This window comes from Tachyglossus aculeatus, chromosome 5 (assembly GCF_015852505.1).
Source record: "Tachyglossus aculeatus isolate mTacAcu1 chromosome 5, mTacAcu1.pri, whole genome shotgun sequence".
NCBI classification, from domain to species: domain Eukaryota; kingdom Metazoa; phylum Chordata; class Mammalia; order Monotremata; family Tachyglossidae; genus Tachyglossus; species Tachyglossus aculeatus.
The window spans coordinates 19,442,903-19,464,481 of record NC_052070.1 but is presented as its reverse complement, the minus strand read 5'-3'; the positions used below and the strand labels follow the sequence as shown (position 1 = coordinate 19,464,481).

At 47.1% G+C, this 21,579-nt stretch overlaps 1 protein-coding gene across 1 annotated transcript in view; it reads left to right on the top strand.

The window, feature by feature from the left end:
* The window catches only part of APCDD1 (APC down-regulated 1), a 55,431-nt gene extending 35,121 nt beyond the window's left edge, over positions 1–20,310 (top strand). Inside the window, exons 4-5 of the mRNA XM_038747408.1 lie at positions 12,710–13,031; positions 17,987–20,310. Of these exons, the coding sequence (XP_038603336.1) occupies positions 12,710–13,031; positions 17,987–18,438 (774 nt within the window). The 3' untranslated portion in view covers positions 18,439–20,310. The remainder of the gene's footprint in view (positions 1–12,709; positions 13,032–17,986) is intronic.
* Positions 20,311–21,579: the final 1,269 nt, after the last annotated feature.

Genomic DNA, 21,579 nt, shown 5'->3' with positions numbered 1-21,579 from the left:
TCCCATCACTGTTGACAGCACTACCATCCTTCCCATCTCACATGCCCGCAACCTCGGTGTCATCCTCGACTCCGCTCTCTCATTCACCCCTCACATCCAAGCCGTCACCAAAACCTGCTGGTCTCAGCTCCGCAACATATTCAAGATCCGCCCTTTCCTCTCCGTCCAAACCGCTACCCTGCTTGTTCAAGCTCTCATCCTATCCCGTCTGGACTACTGCATCAGCCTTCTCTCTGATCTCCCATCCTCGTGTCTCTCCCCACTTCAGTCCATACTTCATGCTGCTGCCCAGATTGTCTTTGTCCAGAAACGCTCTGGGCATGTTACTCCCCTCCTCAAAAATCTCCAGTGGCTACCAATCAATCTGCGCATCAGGCAGAAACTCCTCACCCTGGGCTTCAAGGCTGTCCATCACCTCGCCCACCCACCCCACCTCCCTTCTCTCTTTCTCCAGCCTAGCCCACACCCTCCGCTCCTCTGCCACTAATCTCCTCACCGTTAGGCCTCGTTCTCGCCTGTCCCGCCATCAACCACCGGCCCACGTCCTCCCCCTGGCCTGGAATGCCCTCCCTCTGCCCATCCGCCAAGCTAGCTCTCTTCCTCCCTTCAAGGCCCTACTGAGAGCTCACCTCCTCCAAGAGGCCTTCCCAGACTGAGCCCCCTCCTTCATCCCCCCGTCTTACCTCCTTCCCTTCCCCACAGCACCTGTGTGTATGTATATATGTTTGTACATATTTATTACTCTATTTATTTATTTATTTTACTTGTACATATCTATTCTATTTATTTTATTTTGTTAGTATGTTTGGTTTTGTTCTCTGTCTCCCCCTTTTAGACTGTGAGCCCACTGTTGGGTAGGGACTGTCTCTATATGTTGCCAACTTGTGCTTCCCAAGCGCTTAGTACAGTGCTCTGCACACAGTAAGCGCTCAATAAATATGATTGATTAAGTGACTTGCCCAAAGTCACCCAGCTGACAGTTGGAGGAGCCAGGGTTTGAACCCATGACCTCTGACTCCAAAGCCTGGGCTCTTTCCACTGAGCCACACTGCTTCTCCATAAGATATGAAGAAGGAAAGTGTTCCAGGCCAGAGGCAGGACCTGGGGAGGTAGACAAAGTTAAGGTACAGTGAGAAGGTTGGCATTAGAGGAGCAAAGTGCGGAAGCTGGGTTGTAGTAGGAGAGCAAGGAGGTGAGGTAGGAGGGGGCAAGGTGATTGAGTACTTTAAAGCTGATGGCAAGAAGTTTCTTTTTGATGAGGAGGTGGATGATGATGATGATGGTGGTATTTGTGCCAAGCACTGTTCTAAGCACTGGGGTGGATACAAGGTAATCAGGTTGTCTCACATGGGGCTCACAGTCTTAATCCCCATTTTACAGATGAGGTAACCGAGGCCCAGAGAAGTGAAGTGACTTGCCCAAAGTCACCCAGCTGACAAGTGGCAGAGCCGGGATGAGAACCCAAGACCTCTGACTCCCAAGCCTGTGCTCTTTCCATTAAGCCACTCTGATTCTCAATAATAATTGTGTTATTTTTAAAGCACTTACTATGTACTGTGCTCAGCACTGGTGTGGTTACAAGCAAATCAGGTTGGATACAATCCCTGTCCCATGTGGGGCTCACAGTCTGAATCCCCATTTTACAGGTGAGGTTACCTGAGGCCCAGAGAAGTCAAGTGACTTGCCCAAGGTCACACAGCAGACCTGTGGCGGAGTCGGGATTAGAACCCATGACCTTCCGACTCCCGGGCCCATGCTCTATGCCCTAGGCCAAGGACTTTGAGGAGTGGGGAAACATGGACTGAATGTTTTTGCAGAAAAATGATTCGGGTAGCAGAACTAAGTATGGACTGGAGTGTGGAAAGACAGGAGGAAGCGAGGAGGCTGATACAGTAATTAAAGCACGATAGGATAAGTGCTTTCCACACACTAAGCGCTCAATAAATACAAGTGAATGAATAAGTGGTTGGCAGCATGGCTCAGTGGAAAGAGCCCGGGCTTTGGAGTCAGAGGTCATGTGTTCAAATTCCGGCTCCACCACTTGTCAGCTGGGTGACTTTGAGCAAGTCACTTCACTTCTCTGGGCCTCAGTTACCTCATCTGTAAAATGGGGATTAAGACTGTGAACCCCCTGTGGGACAACCTGATTACCTTGTATCCCTCCCAGTGCTTAGAACAGTGCTTTGCACATAGTAAACACTTACACCATCATTATTATTGAGTTATCATGGTAGCAGTTTGGATGAAAAGGAAAGGGTGGATTTTAGTGATGTTGGGAAGGTTGTTTTTCCTTTCTTCTCAGACACTGGGAAAGTGGAGCTTGGGAGGGAAATAAGGGTAGGATTAAAGTCCCTTGGAATTCTTTGCTATGGGACATAAACTGAGATTGCACCAGGCAGGTTCCAGCCCAGATGTGGAAGTCCATGTGTTTAAAGGGAGCTGTTGGAGCTGGGGGGGTCAGTGTAGGATAATTTTACTAGTCTTAATAGTTTAGTCAAGTCCTAAATCGGGAATGTTAGTCTGTTTTTCCAAAACAGCCTGCCTATACCATAGTGGTTCTGGCTGTGACAGAGTTTTGGAGGAGTCAGACAGAGCCCTAATCCTTGCCCAAGAGGGCTGTTCTCGTGACTGCCCAAGCTACGCAGCTGTGACCGGACACCGCCCTTCCCTCAGCCCCTGGTCCTAACCCGAGCACAGAAGTCATTAAGAGAAACATGGGCTGTCCCCTCCTTGGAAACAGGGATATTACTGCTGGTGAATGCTGGCTTGAGGCAGTGGAGAGGACGGAAAGAATGCCAGGTGGAAATCCATCCTCATTTGTGGCCTTCTGGTTTATGTTCCTCGTGTTGTATCAATTAATTCATTCAATCATATTTATTGGGTGCTTAATGTGTACAAAGCACTGTACTAAATGTTCAGGAAAGTACAATGTAATGGTGCTTGGCACATAGTAAGCGCTCAATACGATTGATGATGATAGTAAATGCTTAACAAATATCATCATTATTAATAAACATAGATCCTGCCCAGAACGAGCTTATATTCTCCAATGTTCTGAGTACAATGTTCTAAACACAACAAGCACTTTATAAATACCATAGATTGACTGATTGGCTAAATTCCAGACAGAGTAAGAAGTAAGAAGGACCTGGGATCATTCATTGTCTTTTGACTGATTGGCTAAATTCCAGATAGAGTAAGAAGGAAGAAGGACCTGGGATCATTCATTGTCGTATTTATTGAGTGCTTACCATGTGCAGAGCACTGTACGAAGCGCTGGGGAAAGTATAATACAACAATTAACAGTGACATTCCCTGTCCACAGTGAGCTCATAGTCTAGAGCAGAAGAGACAGACGTCAGTACAAATAAATTACAGATATGTGCATAATAATAATAATGGCATTTGTTAAGCACTTACTATGTGCCAAGCACTGTTCTAAGCGCTGGGGGCGATACCAGGTGAGCAGGTTGTCCCACGTGGGGCTCACAGTTTTAATCCCCATTTTGCAGAGGAGGGAACTGAGGCCCAGAGAAGGGAAGTGACTCACCCAAAGTCACCCAGCTGACAAGTGGCGGGGCCGGGATTTGAACCCATGAACTCTGGCGGGCTGGGAGTGGAGAAGAGCAAAGGGGGCAAGTCAGGGCGATGAAGAAGGGAGTGGGAGATGAGACAAAATGGGGTTTAGGGAAGGCCTCTTGGAGAAGATGTGCCTTCAGTAAGGCTTTGAAGCAGGGGAGAGTGGTTGTCTTTTGGATTAGGGATAGGGAGGGCATTCCAGGCCAGAGGCAGGATGTGGGTTAGGGGGTCAGTGGCAAGATAGGCGAGATCATGGCACAGTAAGAAGGTTAGCACTACAGGAGCAAAGTGTGCGGGTTGGGTTGTAGAAGGAGAGAAGTGAGGTGAGGTAGGAGGGGGCAAGGTGATGGGCTGCTTTAAAGCGAATGGAGGGGAGTTTTTGTTTGATACGGAGGTGGATGGGCAACCATTGAAGTTTTTTGAAGAGTGAGTGGGGTGGCGTGTCCAGAGTGTTTCTGTAGAAAAATGATCTGAGAAGCAGCGTGGTTCAGTGGAAAGAGCCTGGGCTTTGGAGTCAGAGGTCATGGGTTCAAATCCCGGCTCGGCCAATTGTCAGCTCTGTGACTTTGGGCAAGTCACCTCACTTCTCTGGGCTTCAGTTCCCCCATCTGTAAAATGGGGATGAAGTCTGTGAGCCCCCCATGGGACAATCTGATCACCTTGTAACCTGCTCAGTGCTTAGAACAGTGCTTTGCACATAGTCAGTGCTTAATAAATGCCATCATTATTATTATTAATAATAATAATAATTAAGCAGAGTGAAGTGTGGACTGGAGTGGGGAGAGACAAGAGTCTGGAAGATCAGCAAGGAGGCTGATGCACTAATCCAGGCGGGATAGGATGAGAGATAATATTAACATGGTAGCAGTATGGATGGAGAGGAAAGGGCAGATTTTAGCAATGTTGTGAAGGTGGAACTGACAGGATTTGGTGATGGACTGAATATGTGGGTTGAATGAGGAGTCAAGGATAACGCTAAGGTTGGGCTTGTGAGACAGGAAGGACTGTGGTTCTCTAATCCCAGCTCTGCAAGTTGTCTGCTATGTGACCTTGGGTAAGTCACTTAACTTCTCTGGGCCTCAGTTGCCTCATCTAAAATAGGGATTAAGACTGTGAGCCCCATGGGGACAAGAAGTGTCCAAACTGATTATCTTGTATATACTTCAGTGCTTAGTACAGTCACTGGCACATAGTAAGCACTTAATACTAGCATTATTATTATTATTATTATTAGAGCTGCTGTGGGGTGAGGGGTGCCTGTTAATTTGCTTGATTTAACCTATTTAGAGATGGTGAAAAGAATGAAGATTATCCACTCCCTGTGCTCAAGATGCCTGAGTAATCGGGCCTAGAGTTGATGCGTATGTCAATCAATCAATCATATTTATTGTGTGCAGAGCACTGTACTAAGCACTTGGTAGAGTATGACATAATATAACAGACACATTCCCTTCGCACAGTGAGCTGTGTCCATGGCTTCCATGAAGTGTGTCTGGAACTGAGTCCAAGAGGGAGTCAAAGGACCTGGTTCTAATTCCGGATCTGACAATTGTCTACTATGTAACCCTGGGCAAACACTTAACTTCTTGGTACCTCAGTTTCCTCATGGGTAAATTGTGGCAATAACTTGTTCTGCCTACACTTTAGACTGTCAGCCCCATTGGGACAGGGACTTTGTCTGATCTGACTTCATTGTATCTACTCCACTGCAAGGTACAATGAGTGGCCCATATAACTGCTTAACTATTACTGTGGTTGTTATTATTATTAGGCAGGTAGTGAGGAAGCCCAGGAAAGAAGAGTTTTCCAGGTGCAAATACCCTGTTGGAAACACAGGCCTTCCTTCTTCTTCCCCTCCCTCTCCCCATAAATATCGTAATAAGATTCTTTCTGCTCATAAAAATCCTTAGTCTTTTCCATTATTCAAACAGAGAGGCTACCATAGCTTGATAGCTTGTTAGGGGTGGGAAATTCTAGAGCCAACCATGTAGACTGTCCTTCCTATGTCCGTTGTCGGCCATGCCAGAATCTGTTCATTTGTGTCAACAGTTACGGGAAGGGGGAGGAAGGAGGAGAAAAACAGTGGTGGCCCATTTCTGGGGTGGAGTTGGGGGCTCCCAGAAAGCCTCCAACCTTCAAGGCTTCTACCTTTCCACAGCAACTGAGGGGTTGAGTCAAAAATGAGCTGGTGCTTCTCAGCACTGTTTGTCAGCGCCCAATAAAAGGTAAAGACAAGAAGCCCCTGGCTGGGAAGCAGCAGGCTCTGATTCCAGGCTGCGGCCCCCCACTTCACTCCCACCTGCACCGGGCACCTATGAGCCCAGACAGGGCTTTCCCAAGCATCTTTTTCTCCGGCTCATAAACAGTGGAGCCTGAATTTCATCGCCTTTCATCTCCGGACCTTGTCGCCTTTCATCTCCGGACCTTTGACCATTTAACACCACTAGGCCAGAGGTCCATCCCCAGCCAAATGAGGACCTTTGTTTGAAAAAGCTCAGAGGCCTACACAAGCGAACCTGGGGCCCTTCAAGCCTTGGCCTTTTCTTTCCCAATGCCGCAGCCCTTTGGTCTCATGAGGACCTTTGTTTGAAAATGCTCAGAGGCCTACACAAGCGAACCCAGGGCCCCTCAAGCCTTGGCCTTTGCTTTCCCAATGTTGCAGCTCTTTGGTCTCATCAGTTTTAGACTGTGAGCCCACTGTTGAGTAGGGACTGTCTCTATATGTTACCAACTTGTACTTCCCAAGCGCTTAGTACAGTGCTCTGCACACAGTAAGCGCTCAATAAATACGATTGATTGATTGATTGATCAATTCTAAGCCACGCGTGACATTAACCGAGAAAACACTGTCTTTCATACGCGGCAGCCCCAGGATGGCTCAGCCAGGGGAGCAGCAGATTGCTGGGCTCAGATTGCCATCTCCATAAAGGAGCGCTGGGGTGGAGAGGGCCAGGCAGGGTGGCTCCACCACCCTCTTCCCTTCGTCTTCCTGTCTCCCGCCGAAAACGGCCTAAGGACCCAGCCGAGCTGCCACTGGGAAACTCAGGAAGGCCTTTATGGTTCCTGTTTCTGGTGCCGGGAGTCCGAGGATGCTGAAAAACAAATGAGACTGTGGCCGGGACCGTGACCCCCGCCACGATCTCTGACGTCGGCCGCCTCCGCTGCCCTGCCCCATGCAGCCGGACTGAGCTTCCAGCCCTGCCCGGCCCCTGGTCAAAGCCCCAGACCCAGCTGAGGGGCTGCACTCTCGGCGTTCACGTCCCAGCTGAAAGATTCAGCTCCTCCTTCCCCCATCCTGCCTCAGAAAACCTCGAGAGTCCAGCACTTGCCTCACAGCGCAGGAGCTGAGAAGGAAAGGATCATCTAATAATAATCACTGTGGTATCGGTTAAGCACTTACTATGTGCCAGGCACTGCACTAAGGGATGGAGTGGATACAAGCAAATTAGGTCAGAAACAGCCCCTGCCCCACATGGGGCTCACAGTCTTAATCCCCATAGAGAAGCAGCATGGCTTAGTAGATAGAGCACAGGCCCAGGAGTCAGGAGGACCTGGGTTCTAATTCTGGCTCTGCCTCATGTCTGCTGTGTGATCTTAGGCAAGTCACGTCACTTTTCTGGGCCTCAGTTACCTCATCTGTAAAATGGAAATTAAGACTGTGAGCCCCATTGGAGACAGGGACCATGTCTTTCTGATTACCTCATATCTACCCCAGCACTCAGAAACAGTGCCTGACATATAGTAAGCACTTAAGTACCATAATCATTTTTATTATTATTTTACAGATGAGGTAACTGAGCCAACAGGATGTGAAGTGACTTGCCCAAGGTCACAGAGTAATAATAATAATAATGATAGCATTTATAAAGAACTTAGTGTGTACCAAGCACTGTACTAAGTGCTGGATACAAATCAGGTTGGACACAGTACCCGTCCCATGTGGGGCTCACAGTTTCAATCCCCATTTTACAGATGCGGTAACTTAGGCACACAGGAATGAAGTGGCTTGCTCAAGCTCACATAGACAAGTGGAGGAGTCAGGATTAAAACCCAGGTCCCTCTGACTCCCAAACCTGTGCTCTATAATAGTGATGGCATTGGTTTAGCGCTTACTATGTGCAAAACACTGTTCTAAGCGCTGGGGGGGATACAAGGTAATCAGGTTGTCTCACGTGGGGCTTACAGTCTTAATCCCCATTTTACAGATGAGGGAACTGAGGCTCAGAGAAGTTAAGTGACTTGCCCAAGGTCACACAGCAGGCATGTGGCAGAGTCGGGATTTGAACCAATGACCTCTGACTCCCATGCCCGGGCTCTTTCCACTGAGCCACACTGCTTCTCTATCTATCAGGCCAGGCTGCTTCTCACACTGCAGTGATCTATTACACTAGCTAATATTCTTAAAGTTTCTAAAGCCAGACTCTTATTAGGATCCTAAAAAATCTCCATTCTGCTGATCGGATGGACTCCGAAAGAGAATGCGTATAATAGATCTCTTCCTTCTCCACAGGTTTATCTGCAGTCTTTGTTTTACTGAGGGAATTTGTTTCCTCTCTAAAGATTCACTATTTGCAGCCAGGAGACTGGCTCCCAGGCGTACTTGCTTTGGGGTTGGAATTAGGCAATTTTTGTAGCTGAAGAATTTGTATTTCTTTGAAAATTAGTGCTGTGCTCTGGGTTGCAGTAAACGCGTTTGTGATGGAGGGGGAAGACATTTCACAAGTCCCAAAAGGTCATTTGTTCAATTGTATTTACTGTGTGCAAAGCACTGTACCAAGGCATGTTATGTTGCCAACTTGTACTTCCCAAGCACTTAGTACAGTGCTCTGCACACAGTAAGCGCTCAAAAAATACGATTGATCATTGATGAAGGCATGATTAGAGTCCTGCTTTTAAGGCTTGGAGGATTGGAGATGGTGAAGGATTTCAGCAGGAGAGATTTCCATCCACATATCATAAATTTATATCACATGGAAGTATGACACCCTGCAGATCATAAACACACTCGATTTTCCTGCTGGTCCTGATCCTCTGCCATGAGGTCTCTGGTATCTGCCAGGAAGCAACGCACCTAGTGGAAAGTGCTGTGGGCTGGGAGTCAGAGGACCTGGGTTCGAATCTGCCTGTTGTGTGAACTTGGGTAAGTTCCTCAACTTCTTTGTGCTTCAGTTTCTACATCTGTAAAATGGGGAGTAAATACTACTCCCTCCTAACCAAACTGTGAGCCTAGTGAGGGACAGGGACTGAGTACAACTTGATTGTTTTGAATCTACCCCAGTGCTTAGTGCACGCTTGGGGTATAGTAAGCGCTTACCACACACCACAACTATTATTTTAGGAGGTGGCTGACAGCCATGGCAGCCCCTTTCCTCCCCTTCTTCAATCAGAGGGCAAGCAATAAGAAGTTCCTACCTACTGCTTTAGAAGGAGGAGAAGGAGAAGCAGCAGCACGGAGTAATGGGTAGAGCATGGGCCTGGGACTCAGAAGGTCATAGGTTCTAATTCTGGCTCTGCCACCTGTCTGCTGTGTGACCTTGGGCGAGTCAAATAATTTCTCTGTGTCTCAGTTATCGCGTCTGTAAAGTGGGGATTTGAGACTGTGAGCACCACATGGGACAGCGACTGTGTCCAAATCTATTTGCTTGCACCCCAGTGCTTAGTACAGTGCGTGGCACATAGTAAATGCTTAACAAATACACCATTATTATTATTATTATTGTGCTTTCTTACACCTGGATGGCCCCACCAGAAACAGTGAGAAGCTTGAGGACATCTCCTCGCAGCAGCTTGGTACTGCTGTGCTTGTTGCTGTTTTGTTGAATTTCCCATTGTTTCTCCCCTTGTGTGTCTGGTATCAGTACTCCTCCCTCCTGCCCCTTTAGACTGAGAGTCCCCTTGAGTCAATCAATCAATCAATTGTATTTGTTGAGAACTTTCTGTGGGCAGAGGACTATACTAAGTGCTTGGGAGAGTACTATGCATCTGACACATTCCTTGCCCACAGTGAGCTTACAGTTTAGAGGGGGAGACAGATATTAACATGAATACATTATAAAGATAATAATAATAATAATGTTGGCATTTGTAAAGTGCTTACTATGTGCAAAGCACTGTTCTAAGTGCTGGGGGGTTTCAAGGTAGTCAGGTTGTCCCACATGAGGCTCACAGTCTTAATCCCCATTTTACAGATGAGGGAACTGAGGCACAGAGAAGTGAAGTGACTTGCCCGAGGTCACAAATTAGACAAATGGCAGAGCTGGGATTAGAACCCATGACCTCTGACTCCCAAGCCCAGGCTCTTTCCACTGAGCCACGGATGTACATAAGTGTTGTTACTTCAATCCATACTTCATGCTGCTGCCTGGACTGTCTTTGTCCAGAAACGCTCTGGGCATGTTACTCCCCTCCTCAAGGCCCTACTGAGAGCTCACCTCCTCCAGGAGGCCTTCCCAGACTGAGCCCCTTCCTTCCTCTCCTTCTCGTCCCCCTCTCCATCTCCCCCATCTTACGTCCTTCCCTTCCCCACTGCACCTGTATATATGTATATATGTTTGTACATATTTGTTACTCTATTTATTTACTTATTTATTTTACTTGTACATATCTATTCTATTTATTTTATTTTGTTAGTATGCTTGGTTTTGTTCTCTATCTCCCCCTTTTAGACTGTGAGCCCACTGTTGGGTAGGGACTGTCTCTATATGTTGCCAACTTGTACTTCCCAAGCGCTTAGTACAGTGCTCCGCACACAGTAAATGCTCAATAAATATGATTGATGATGATGATGATGATGTTGTGGGGCTAAGGGAGGGACAAATAAAGGGAGCAAATCCAAGTGCAAGGGAGATGCAGAAGGGAGTGGCAGAGGACGAAACGAGGGCTTAGTCAGGGAAAGCCTCTTGGAGGAAATGTGCCTTCAAAAGGATTCATTCATTCAATCATTTATTGAGCACTTACTGTATGCAGAGCACTGTACTAAGCTCTTGGAAAGTACAAGTTTGCAACATACAGAGATGGTCCCTACCCAACAGCGGACTCACAGTCTAGAAGTGAGAAGCAGTGCGGTCTAGTGGATAAAGCACGGGTCTGGGCGTCAGAAGGACCTGGGTTCCAGTCCTGGCTCTGCCACGTGTCTGTTGGCTGTGTGATCTTGGGCAAGTCACTTGACTTCTCCATGCGTCAGTTACCTCATCTGTAAAATGGGGATTAAGACTCTGAGCCCCATGAGGGACAGGGACTGTTTCCTACCCAATCACCTTGTATTTACCCCAGCTCTTAGAACAGTGCCTGGCACATAGTAAGCACTTAACAACTACATAAAAAAGGCTGTTACGGTGAAGAGAGTGTTTTTCTGTTGAATATGAAGAGGGAGGGTGATGCAGGCCAGAGGTGGGGAATGGGCAAGAGGTTGGCGGTGAGATAGAGGAGATTGAGGTACAATTAAAGCTCAGTTAAAGTATCCCAGTGAAGATCTTTCAACCCCTCTACAGCACTTGGCAAAGGAGTTTCTGCATCGAAGGGCTGAATGTCAGAATAATAAGTCACAACTAAATGGTTCCTCCAGGGGCTCTCCTGGCGATTGGATGGAAAAATCAATGGTACTCATTAAACATTCACTTTGTGCAGAGCACTTCGCTAAGCACTTTGGAGAGCACGACACAGTAGACACCAGATGTCCAAAGAAAGTGAGAGGAAAGTTACCTCAGTTTTCCCATCCTGATATAACCCGGACTTGAAGCGGCTTCTTGGTTACTAACTGTTCGATAAGACGAGGGATTTTGGTTCCATTTGTGCCAGACACCGTGAATGTGTCCCCTCTCCTGAAATGAGACATTTCCCTTCCTTTAAAGCATCGCAGCAACAGCTGAAGGAACAGTTATGGTTAGTGGACCATATGACCGTTCCCTCCACCAATAGTGAGAAGCAGGAGGTCTGGGTTCTAATTCTGGCTCAACTTTGAGCAAGCCACTGAACTGCTCTGTGCCTCCGTTTCCTCAGCTGTAAAATGTTCTTTTCCCCCTCTAGACTGTGAGCTCGTTGTTGGCAGGGTTTGTCACTGTTTATTATGTTCTGCTTTCCCAAGTGCTTAGTACAGTGCTCTGCAAACAGTAAACACTTAATAAATGCAACTGAATGAATAACCCTGCCCTCAAGGATCTCATAGCCTAACAGGCTTGACTTAAAACCCTGAGCACGAGCTGCAGTCTGCTCCTTGAAGCCATCTGCCATCTGAAGAAGTAGCATGGCACAGTGGATAGAGCACAGGCCTGGGATCCAGAAGGTCATGGGTTCTAATCCCAGCTCTGCCACTACTCTGCTGTGTGACTTTGGGAAAGTCACTTAATTTCCCTGTGCCTCAGTAACCTCATCAGTAAAATGGGGATTAAGACCGTGAGCCCCACGCGGGACAACCTGATCACCTTGTATCCTCCCCAGTGCTGAGAAGCAGTGTTGCTCAGTGGAAAGAGCCCGGGCTTGGGAGCCAGAGGTCATCAATCAATCAATCAATCAATCGTATTTATTGAGCGCTTACTATGTGCAGAGCACTGTACTAAGCGCTTGGGAAGTACAAATTGGCAACACATAGGGACAGTCCCTACCCAACAGTGGGCTCACAGTCTAAAAGGGGGAGACAAAAGGGGCAGGGAATGTGCCTGCTATCTCTCCAGCACTTAGCTCAGTGGTCTGCACATAGCAACCACTCAATAAATACCATTGCTCGATTGATTGAGACCCGATGTGGGCAAGCAAGGCTTTCCCCAGGCTCTTTGGGCTCATTTCCCTTAGAGGGCCAGGACTACTGCTTAAGAGAAGCAGCGTGGCACAGTGGAAGGAGCACGGGCTTTGGAGTCAGAGGTCATGGGTTCTAATCCCGGCTCTGCCACTTGTCAGCTGTGTAACTTTGGGCAAGTCACTTAACTTCTCTGTGCCTCAGTGACCTCATCTGTGAAATGAGGATTAAGACTGTGAGCCCCATGTGGGACAACCTGATCACGTTGTATCCCCCCCGCACTTAGAACAGTGCTTGGCACGTAGTAAGTGCTTCATAAATGCCACCATTGTTATTATTATTATCCACGCCCACCACCATGAAAGGTCACTAGCCTTTCAGGTCTCTTCTGGATTTCAGAATCATGACCACGCCTGCATAGCCTGCAGGATCATCTACCGCTCCGACGAGCGCCATCCCCCGATCCTGCCCCCGAAGGCCGACCTGACGGTGGGGCTGCACGGCGAGTGGGTGAGCCAGCGCTGTGAGGTCCGCCCCGAGGTGCTCTTCCTCACCCGCCACTTCATCTTCCACGACAACAACAACACATGGGAGGGCCACTACTACCACTACTCGGACCCCATCTGCAAGCACCCCACCTTCACCATCTACGCCAAGGGCCGATACAGCCGCGGTGTGCACTCCTCCGGCGTCATGGGGGGCACCGAGTTCGTCTTCAAAGGTAGGCCGGCCGCCTGAGCCCGCGCCGGGGTGGGTGGAGAGTCCGGGGGGGGGGACAAGGAGAAATGGTAGGGGAGAGGGACCTTACGATTTCCCCAAGGCAGTCAGGCGTTAGAGACACGGGACCATGTTTTCAAGGAGATTGTGGAGTGCTCTGTGGGATGTGGAGGAAAGAGATGGCAGTTGGGTTTCTGGAATGGTTTGGAGGCAGAAGGGAACACTTGGTAATAATAATAATGGTATTTATTAAGTGCTTACTATGTGCAAAGCACTGTTCTAACTGCTGGAGAGGTTACAATAATGATGATGATGATGATGATGGCATTTATTAAGTGCTTACTATGAGCAAAGCACTGTTTTAAGCACTGGGGCGGATACAAGGTGATTAGGTTGTCCCACATGGGGCTCACAGCCTTCATCCCCATTTTACAGATGAGGGAACTGAGGCCTAGAGAAGTTAAGTGACTTGCCCAAAGTCACACAGCTGACAATTGGCAGACAGGGATTTGAACCCATGACCTCTGACTCCAAAGCCCGTTCTCCTTCCACTGAGCCACGCTGCTTCTCTTAAGCAGTAGTCCTGGCCCTCCAAGGGAAATGAGCCCGAAGAGCCTGGGGAAAGCCTTGCTTGCCCACATCGGGTCTCAATCAATCGAGCAATGGTATTTATTGAGTGGTTGCTATGTGCAGACCACTGAGCTAAGTGCTGGAGAGATAGCAGGCACATTCCCTGCCCAATAGGAGCTTCCACCACCTCTCAACATAAGACAAAATATAAGCTCCTGGAGGGCAGGGATAGTGGTTACCAACTCTACTGTATTTAACTCTCCCAGAGTAAGTGCTCAATAGTGATAGTATTTGTTATGTGCTTACTATGTGTCAGGCACGGGGTTAAGCACTGGGGTGGATACAAGAAAATCAGGTTGGACACAGCCCCTGTCCCATGTGGGGCTCACAGTCTTAATCCCCATTTTCCAGATGAGGGAACTGAGGCCCAGAGAAGTGACTTGCCCTAGGTCTCTCATCAGACAAGTGGCAGAGTCAGGATTAGAACCCAGGCCCTTGCTCTATCCATTACGCCATGCTGCTTCCTCAATAGATACTCTCGATTGATAGAATTACAGGCTTACATCCAGGATGCTAAAAGGTGTCCCTCACTTCCTCAGAACACCATGGGGAACTTGGGGAAGATTAACAATGAGCATTATTATTATTATTCATATTATTGTTGTACTTTTTAAGCACTTACTATGTGCCAAGCACTGAACTAAGCACTGGAGTAGATACAAAATAATCAGATTGGACACAGTACCTGGCCCACACAGGTCTCACAGTCTAAGTAGGAAGGAGTAGGATTAAATTTCAGATGAGGGAACCGAGGCACAGAGTAGTTAAGTGCTTGCCCAAGGTCACACAGCAGACAAGTGCCGGAGCCGGAATTAGAACCCAGGTCTTCTGACTCTTAAACCTGTGCTTTTTCCATTAAGCGTCGCAGCTTCCCTAATGGGGGAACTGGGGAAGGGAGCATAACTCTCCTTTCTGAGTCCCCAAGGGACAACAAAGCGCCTGTAAGGAGCCGAGAAGGAGAAAGTTCCATCTACTGCCTGTATTACCCGGCTGAGTAGTTTGCACAGAACAAATCAATCAATCAGCTGTATTCATTAAGTGCCTACTATGTGCTGGGTACTGGACTCAGCACTTGGGAAAGTCCAATAGATTTAGTAAGCATGGTCCCTGCCCTCAACTAGTTTACAGTCTAGCCAGAGAGAGAGAGAGACAACTAAAATAAATTACCGATGAAAAGGAGGAGGAAAGGGGAAAATGTAGATGAGTTAGTGATAATCCTTCCCCCTTGTCTTCCTTTGAGCCAGGCAGATCTTACTTCCCCATCTGAGGTCATAACCAGGGTCCAAAACACTTGCCTACTTGTGACGAGTAAAAAGCAAATGCTGGTGAGTAGGTTATCAAACATGCAATTATCCAGTACAGATGCAGGAGATAGAAATATATCATACTAAGACATCCAATAAATTAAAACTAACAGAGGGGAAAGTCAAAGACAGAGAGCATCTGGTACTTCCATCCGAGCAATGAGCATGGCATAATTTGTTGAGGTTGGGCTAGGACAGCAGTGACCTGACGTAGTCGAGTGAAGTAGCCTAGCCTAATGGATAGAACAGGGGCCTGGAAATCAGAAGGACCTGGGTTCTAATCCTGGCTCTGACACTTGTCTGCTGTGTGACCTTGGGCAAGTCACTTAATTTCTCTATGCCTCAGTTATCTCAACTGTAAAATGGGGATTAAGACTGTGAGCCCCATGCGGGACAGGTACTGTGTCCAACCCGATTAGCTTGTATCTACCCCAGTGGTTAGAACAGTGTCGGACACACAGTAAGCGCTTAACAGATACCACAATTATTTTGACTAGTCCAGTGCCGCACCCAGTGAGTGCCCAGTTCAATCATTCTTAAAATCCTTCCTTGTCTGGAGTTTGTTCCTCCCAGGTCTCAATCAATCAATCAATCGTATTTATTGAGCACTTACTGTGTGCAGAGCACTGTACTAAGCACATGGAAAGTACAAGCTGGCAACATATAGAGACGGTACCTACCCAACAGTGGGCTCACAGTCTCAGAGCCTGGGGTCCAGAGGAATACACGAAAGTAGACTCATTGGTTGGGGGAGATGATGGATCAGAAAACTCAGATTCTCTTCTGCGAAACAGCTTCTAGAATAGTTAGTGTCCATGTGTTCATCATCATCATCATCATCAATCATATTTATTGAGCGCCTACTGTGTGCAGAGCAGTGTACTAAGCGCTTGGGAAATACAAGTTGGCAACATATAGAGACAGTCCCTACCAAAATGTGTTGTCAGCAACATCTTATTAACATCCAAGTTCCCCACTGATCTGAGGATGTTGCCTGGCAGAATGTTCTGAAGTCCTAAACTTACATTGATTTACATTCCGATAAGTGAGCCAGGCAATGCAGTGAATTGGTGAAGATTGTAAGCTGCTTGAGGGCAGGATTGGATCACACTAACACCCCCAAACACTTAATACAGTGCTCTGCATAGAGTAAGCACCAAACAAGAGAAGTAGCCTGGCCTAGTGGAAAGAGTGTGGGCCTGGGAGTGATAGGACCTGGGTTCTAAACCCGGCTCTGCTGCTTGTCTGCTGTGTGACTTTTTTTTAAAATGGTATTTGTTAAGCACTTAATATGTGCCAGATATTGTTCTAAGGGGTAAGGGGTACAAGATAATCAGTTGGGCACAGTTCATGTCTTACACGGGGCTCACAGTCTTGATTCCCACTTTATAGATGAGGTAACTGAGGCACAGGGAAGGCCACACAGCAGAAAAGCGGTGGAGCCGGGATTAAAACCCGGGTCATTCTGACCCCCGGGCCCGTGCCCTATCCATTAGGCCATGCTGCTTCTCATCTTGGGAATGTCTCATCATCATCATCAATCGTCATCAATCGTATTTATTGAGCGCTTACTGTGTGCAGAGCACTGTACTAAGTGCTTGGGAAGTACAAGCTGGCAACATATAGAGACAGTCCCTACCCAACAGTGGGCTCACAGTCTAAAAGGGGGAGACAGAGAACAAAACCAAACATACTAACAAAATAAAATAAATAGAATAGATATGTACAAGTAAAATAGAGTAATAAATATGTACAAAAATATATACAATAAATATGTACATCGCTTCTCTTTGTCTAAGTTACCTCATCTTTAAGATGGGGATTTAAGTTGTGAGCCCCACGTGAGACATGGACTGTGTCCAATTTGATTAAGCTTATACCTATCCCAGAGTTTAGTATGGTGACTGGCACATAGTAAGTGCTTAACAAATACCTCTAAAACGAACAAACAAACAAATACTACTGAGGGCAAATTGCTTGACTGATTCCACTTTCCACTGGTTTGTTTCTTTGGAGAGCCATAGACGCCTGTTTTTCTAGGAGATGAACACTTTAAAGTCTAGCCACCCACCTTTAAAGAAAAGATTTTCTAGGGTTCCAGTAATGGTAGTGTGCCTGAGATTTTGGGATTTGGGACGCAAAATGTTTGAGAAGTACAACAAATTTTTACCAACCACAATAGCAACATGTTTAAAGCAAAAAATTAAACTCATTCCTTGTCTCAAATGTTTTTGTTGTTGAGTGGGGTGGTATTCAGGTATTCACATTTAGTTGTCAGCAAACTAGAGTCATCTGTAGTGAATTTATTGAACCGTATTCATTTTTTTTGGCATTTATTAAGCGCTTACTATGTGCAAGGCACTGTTCTAAGTGCTGGGAAGGTTACAAGGTGATCAGGTTGTCCCACGGGGGGCTCACAGTCTTAATCCCCATTTTACAGATGAGGTAACTGAGGCCCAGAGAAGTGAAGTGACTTGCCCAAAGTCACCCAGCTGACAAGTGGCAGAGCAGAGATTTGAACCCGTGACCTCTGATTCCAAAACCCATGCTCTTTCCACTGAGCCACGCTGCTTCTCATTCATTCATTCCATCATATTTATTGAGCACTCACTGTGTACCGTATGCTCAGAAGCACTTAGTACAGTGCTCTGCACACAGTATGTGCTCAATAAATACTATTGTCGATTGATCTGTGGAAGTTGGATGTTGGTGGCAACTGCTCTGGCCTTCTGCCATGGCCTGCTTCCTTCCACAGGCAGTACTAATACTAATAATTGTGGTATTTATTAAGTGCTTACTTTGTGCCAGGCACTATACTAAGTGCTGGAGCTAATCAGGTTGGACACAGTCCCAGTTCCACGTGAGGCTTACAGTCTCAATCCCTATCTTATAGATGAGGTAACCGAGGCCCAGGTTTGCCCAAAGTCACACAGCAGACAAGCTGCAGAGTTGGGATTAAAATCAAAGACCTTCTGACTTCCCTGTGGTGTATCCTTAAATCTTTCCCTCTCCTCCTCCCCTCCAGTCAATCACATGAAGGTCACCCCCATGGACGCGGCCACCGCCTCCCTCCTCAACGTGTTCAACGGCAACGAGTGCGGGGCGGAGGGCTCGTGGCAAGTCGGCGTTCAGCAGGACGTGACGCACACCAACGGCTGCGTGGCCCTGGGAATCAAGCTACCTCATACCGAGTATGAGATCTTCAAGATGGAGCAGGACGCCCGGAGTCGATACCTGTTATACAACGGCCAGAGGCCCAGCGACGGGTCCAGCCCAGACAGGCCGGAGAAACGCGCCACGTCATACCAGATGCCCTTGGTCCAGTGTGCTTCTTCTGCACCCAGACTCCAGGAATCCCCGGGGGAAAGCGCCATCCACCAGTATGGGAACGGAGCTCCCGGGAGAGATTGCTACACCGTTTTTCTTCCCCTTATCGGGTGCCTATGTACTGTCCCACACTGGAACTTCCTCAGCTAGAAATCAGCAAAAATGAATTTTTGCTAACTCCAACCCCCCCTGGCCATTTGCGGGTTTTCCCTTCCTGAAGAAAGGACATTTATTCTCTCGTTGCACTTGACCACCCCAGAATTATCGCTCCTTTTTACTCATGCCCCCCCTCTCTGTCCACCGCCCCCTCCCGCCCCCATTCCCAGTCATGAGCTGTGCTCGTTTGATGTTTCTGCTTTGAACTTTGTCCAGCCTGATGCCTGGTCTGACATGACTGCACAGCAGCAATTGCACTTTAGGACTGCAGACATTTTTGAGGTGGTTGCTTTGGTATGTCTCCTAGTGGAAACACTGATGGGTTGAACTCTGATGGAGGGAAAAAAAGGATCCAGCTACAGTGTCCACTGCCGTTTTCCCATTAAGTGCTTCCTTCCCCTCCTCCAAAACATCCTTTCCCTTCAGAATCCAACAATTCCGAATCCTTCTGGGCAGTATTGGGTAAAGACTGTGGCCCCACCCCTCACCCCCGGGGTCGCCAGTAAAGACTTTGGTGTAGATATGTATATAGGAAGAGACGCAAGGATTTATCTCGACGATCATAGAGGTTTTACGCGGGAGCAATGAGACTTGAAAGCTGTCATTTCTGAACTGTCGAACGGCAGTTACCTGTAATTAAAAGTTTCAAAGGAATTTAAGCTAATTTTACATTGAAGTTTTCTAACTGGTGAAAGCGAGGGCAGGGGATCGGGGGAGCGGCTGGCCCCGCAGTGGCCGGACAGGGTCGGCCGCTTTGGGGACGTGCTTGGCTCGAGCCATCGGTCGTTCTGGACTGTTGGACGGTCAGGGCATCTACTACATTTCACATGGGCCTCTCACAGAGAGATCATTCCTGGCCACGCTTCGTCCGACCCCTCTTCCTCTGCCTGTGGATCATGACGTTCCGCCAGAAGTAAGCACGGCAAAGCCAGGATTTGGGCATTTTGGTACAAACGAGTTTCCATGTGATGACAGCAGAAGAACAGTAAACTCTTTCATTCCTTCAGTCGTATTTATTGAACGCTTATGTGAGCAGAGCACTGTACTAAGCGCTTGGGAGAGTACAATGCAACAATAAACAGACATTCCCTGCCCATGATGAGCTTACAATAAAGAAGGAAGAACTGTAGGAGCACACAGACTGTACTGTAGCATTCCTAAGAGTTTAACACAGTGCTACGCACAAAGTAAGAGCTCAATAAATACCACTGATTGATTCCTCCAATTCAGTTTGCAGCTCAGCCGGGGCACTGAGTCTTAGTGAGGAGGGGAACAGGTGTCCTGGATAATATTTATTAAGCACTTACTACATCCCAAGCACTAAATACTAGACACAAGATAATCAGATCAGACTCAGTCCTTAGCCCACAGTCTAAGACTGAGGAAGGGCAGGGATCTTAACTCCAATTTACAGTTGAGGAAATTGAGGCACAGAGAGATTAAGCAATTTGCCCGAGGTCACACAGCAGGCCAGAGGCAGAACTGGGACTAGAACCTGGGTCTCCTGACTCACATTCCGTGCTCTTCCTACTAGAGCAAGTTGCCTGGTGGGCTATCATTTTCTTGACTTTCCCCACTTGTAGGGTCCCCCAGGCTTTTGGTCTTTCTCAGCACCCCCAGAGAGTAGAGAAGGGAACCACAAAGGGCTACTATTTTAATGATCTAATCCGTTCACGTGACTTAGAGAGGCCTGGGCCAAAAGGCAGACCAGGAAAGGGGTTCTGCAGATATTGCGGAGTTTCAACAGCTGCTCAGATCTCCTTGTACTCATTAAAAGACAAGCTGAAACTACTTCCTCAACAAACACGTTCATCCTCGGCGGCATTACCACGTTCGTTTCTACCATTAAAAGTGACTTCAGACATGGCTACTTGGTTTTTATTTCTCTATGAATGTCAGAGGTGATTAGAAGGTTGGGCCAAACTTCCCAAGGAAGCGGGACAGCACCGATCAGATGGGCTAGCCTGGCGCTCCGATGGTCCAGACGGATTTCCCAGTTCTGCAAGGGACTTAGAGCAAGTCAGATCTTTTCCATCTCTCTCCGTGTCTCCCTGGGTAAAATAGAAGCACCAATGTTTCTCCCTTTCTGCCCTACAGTGGGGATGAGGGAGGTGTTTATCAGGTGCTTTATCAAAATGAGATATGGAAACAGAGCGTCGACCATGTTGGAAAATAACAGAAACAAGCAGTCTTGCAGACTCAGAATCCGAGCATTAAAATTAGGAAAAACCAGCGGTGCTGGGGGGGGGACATGTGGCTCAGTGAAAAGAGCCCGGGCTTTGGAGTCAGAGGTCAAGTGTTCAAATCCTGACTGCCAATTATTAGCTGTGTGACTTTGGGCAAGGCACAACTTTTCTGTGCCTCAGTTACCTCATCTATAAAATGGGGATTAAGACTGTGGGACAACCTGATCACCTTGTAACTTCCCCAGCTCTTAGAACAGTGCTTTGCACATAGTAAGCACTTAATAAATGCCATTATTATTATTATGATGATTCATGCGGAGTCTCACACTGTATGTGTTTTGATTGTACAGTCAACCGCAATGAGTGCCAAGGTGGTATATTCTAAAAACGCTCATTTTGAAGTCTCTAATTTTATGGAATGGTGTAAATCATTGGACAGGCATTGAAAGAATATTCTCTCAAAATGAGTTTTCTTCTAAAGGCATTAAATCAATCAATCAAACGTATTTATTGAGCACTTACTGTGTGCAGAGCACTGTACTAAGCGCTTGGGAAGTACAAGTCGGCAACACATAGAGACAGTCCCTACCCAACAGCGGGCTCACAGTCTAGAAGGGGGAGACAGAGAACAAAAGCAAACATACTAACAAAATAAAATAAATAGAATAGATATGTAAATGCAATATTATAATTATGGGTTTGTTTTTTTTTAAATCCCAGTTTTATTTGCATTGCCCATCTTCAAAGACAATAACAGCGCATATAAAAGCCACAAAAGATTCACAAATAATAGAGGGGAATTCAGTAAATTTGCCATTTTGGCTCTAGTTTGAGAGTTACTACTACAGCGATGAAATTAGAAACATTTTAGGAGTGGGAAATCTGGCCTAATAGATATTTATAACGTTAAAATAAATGTATACATACTTCTCGAGACTGTATGGAAACG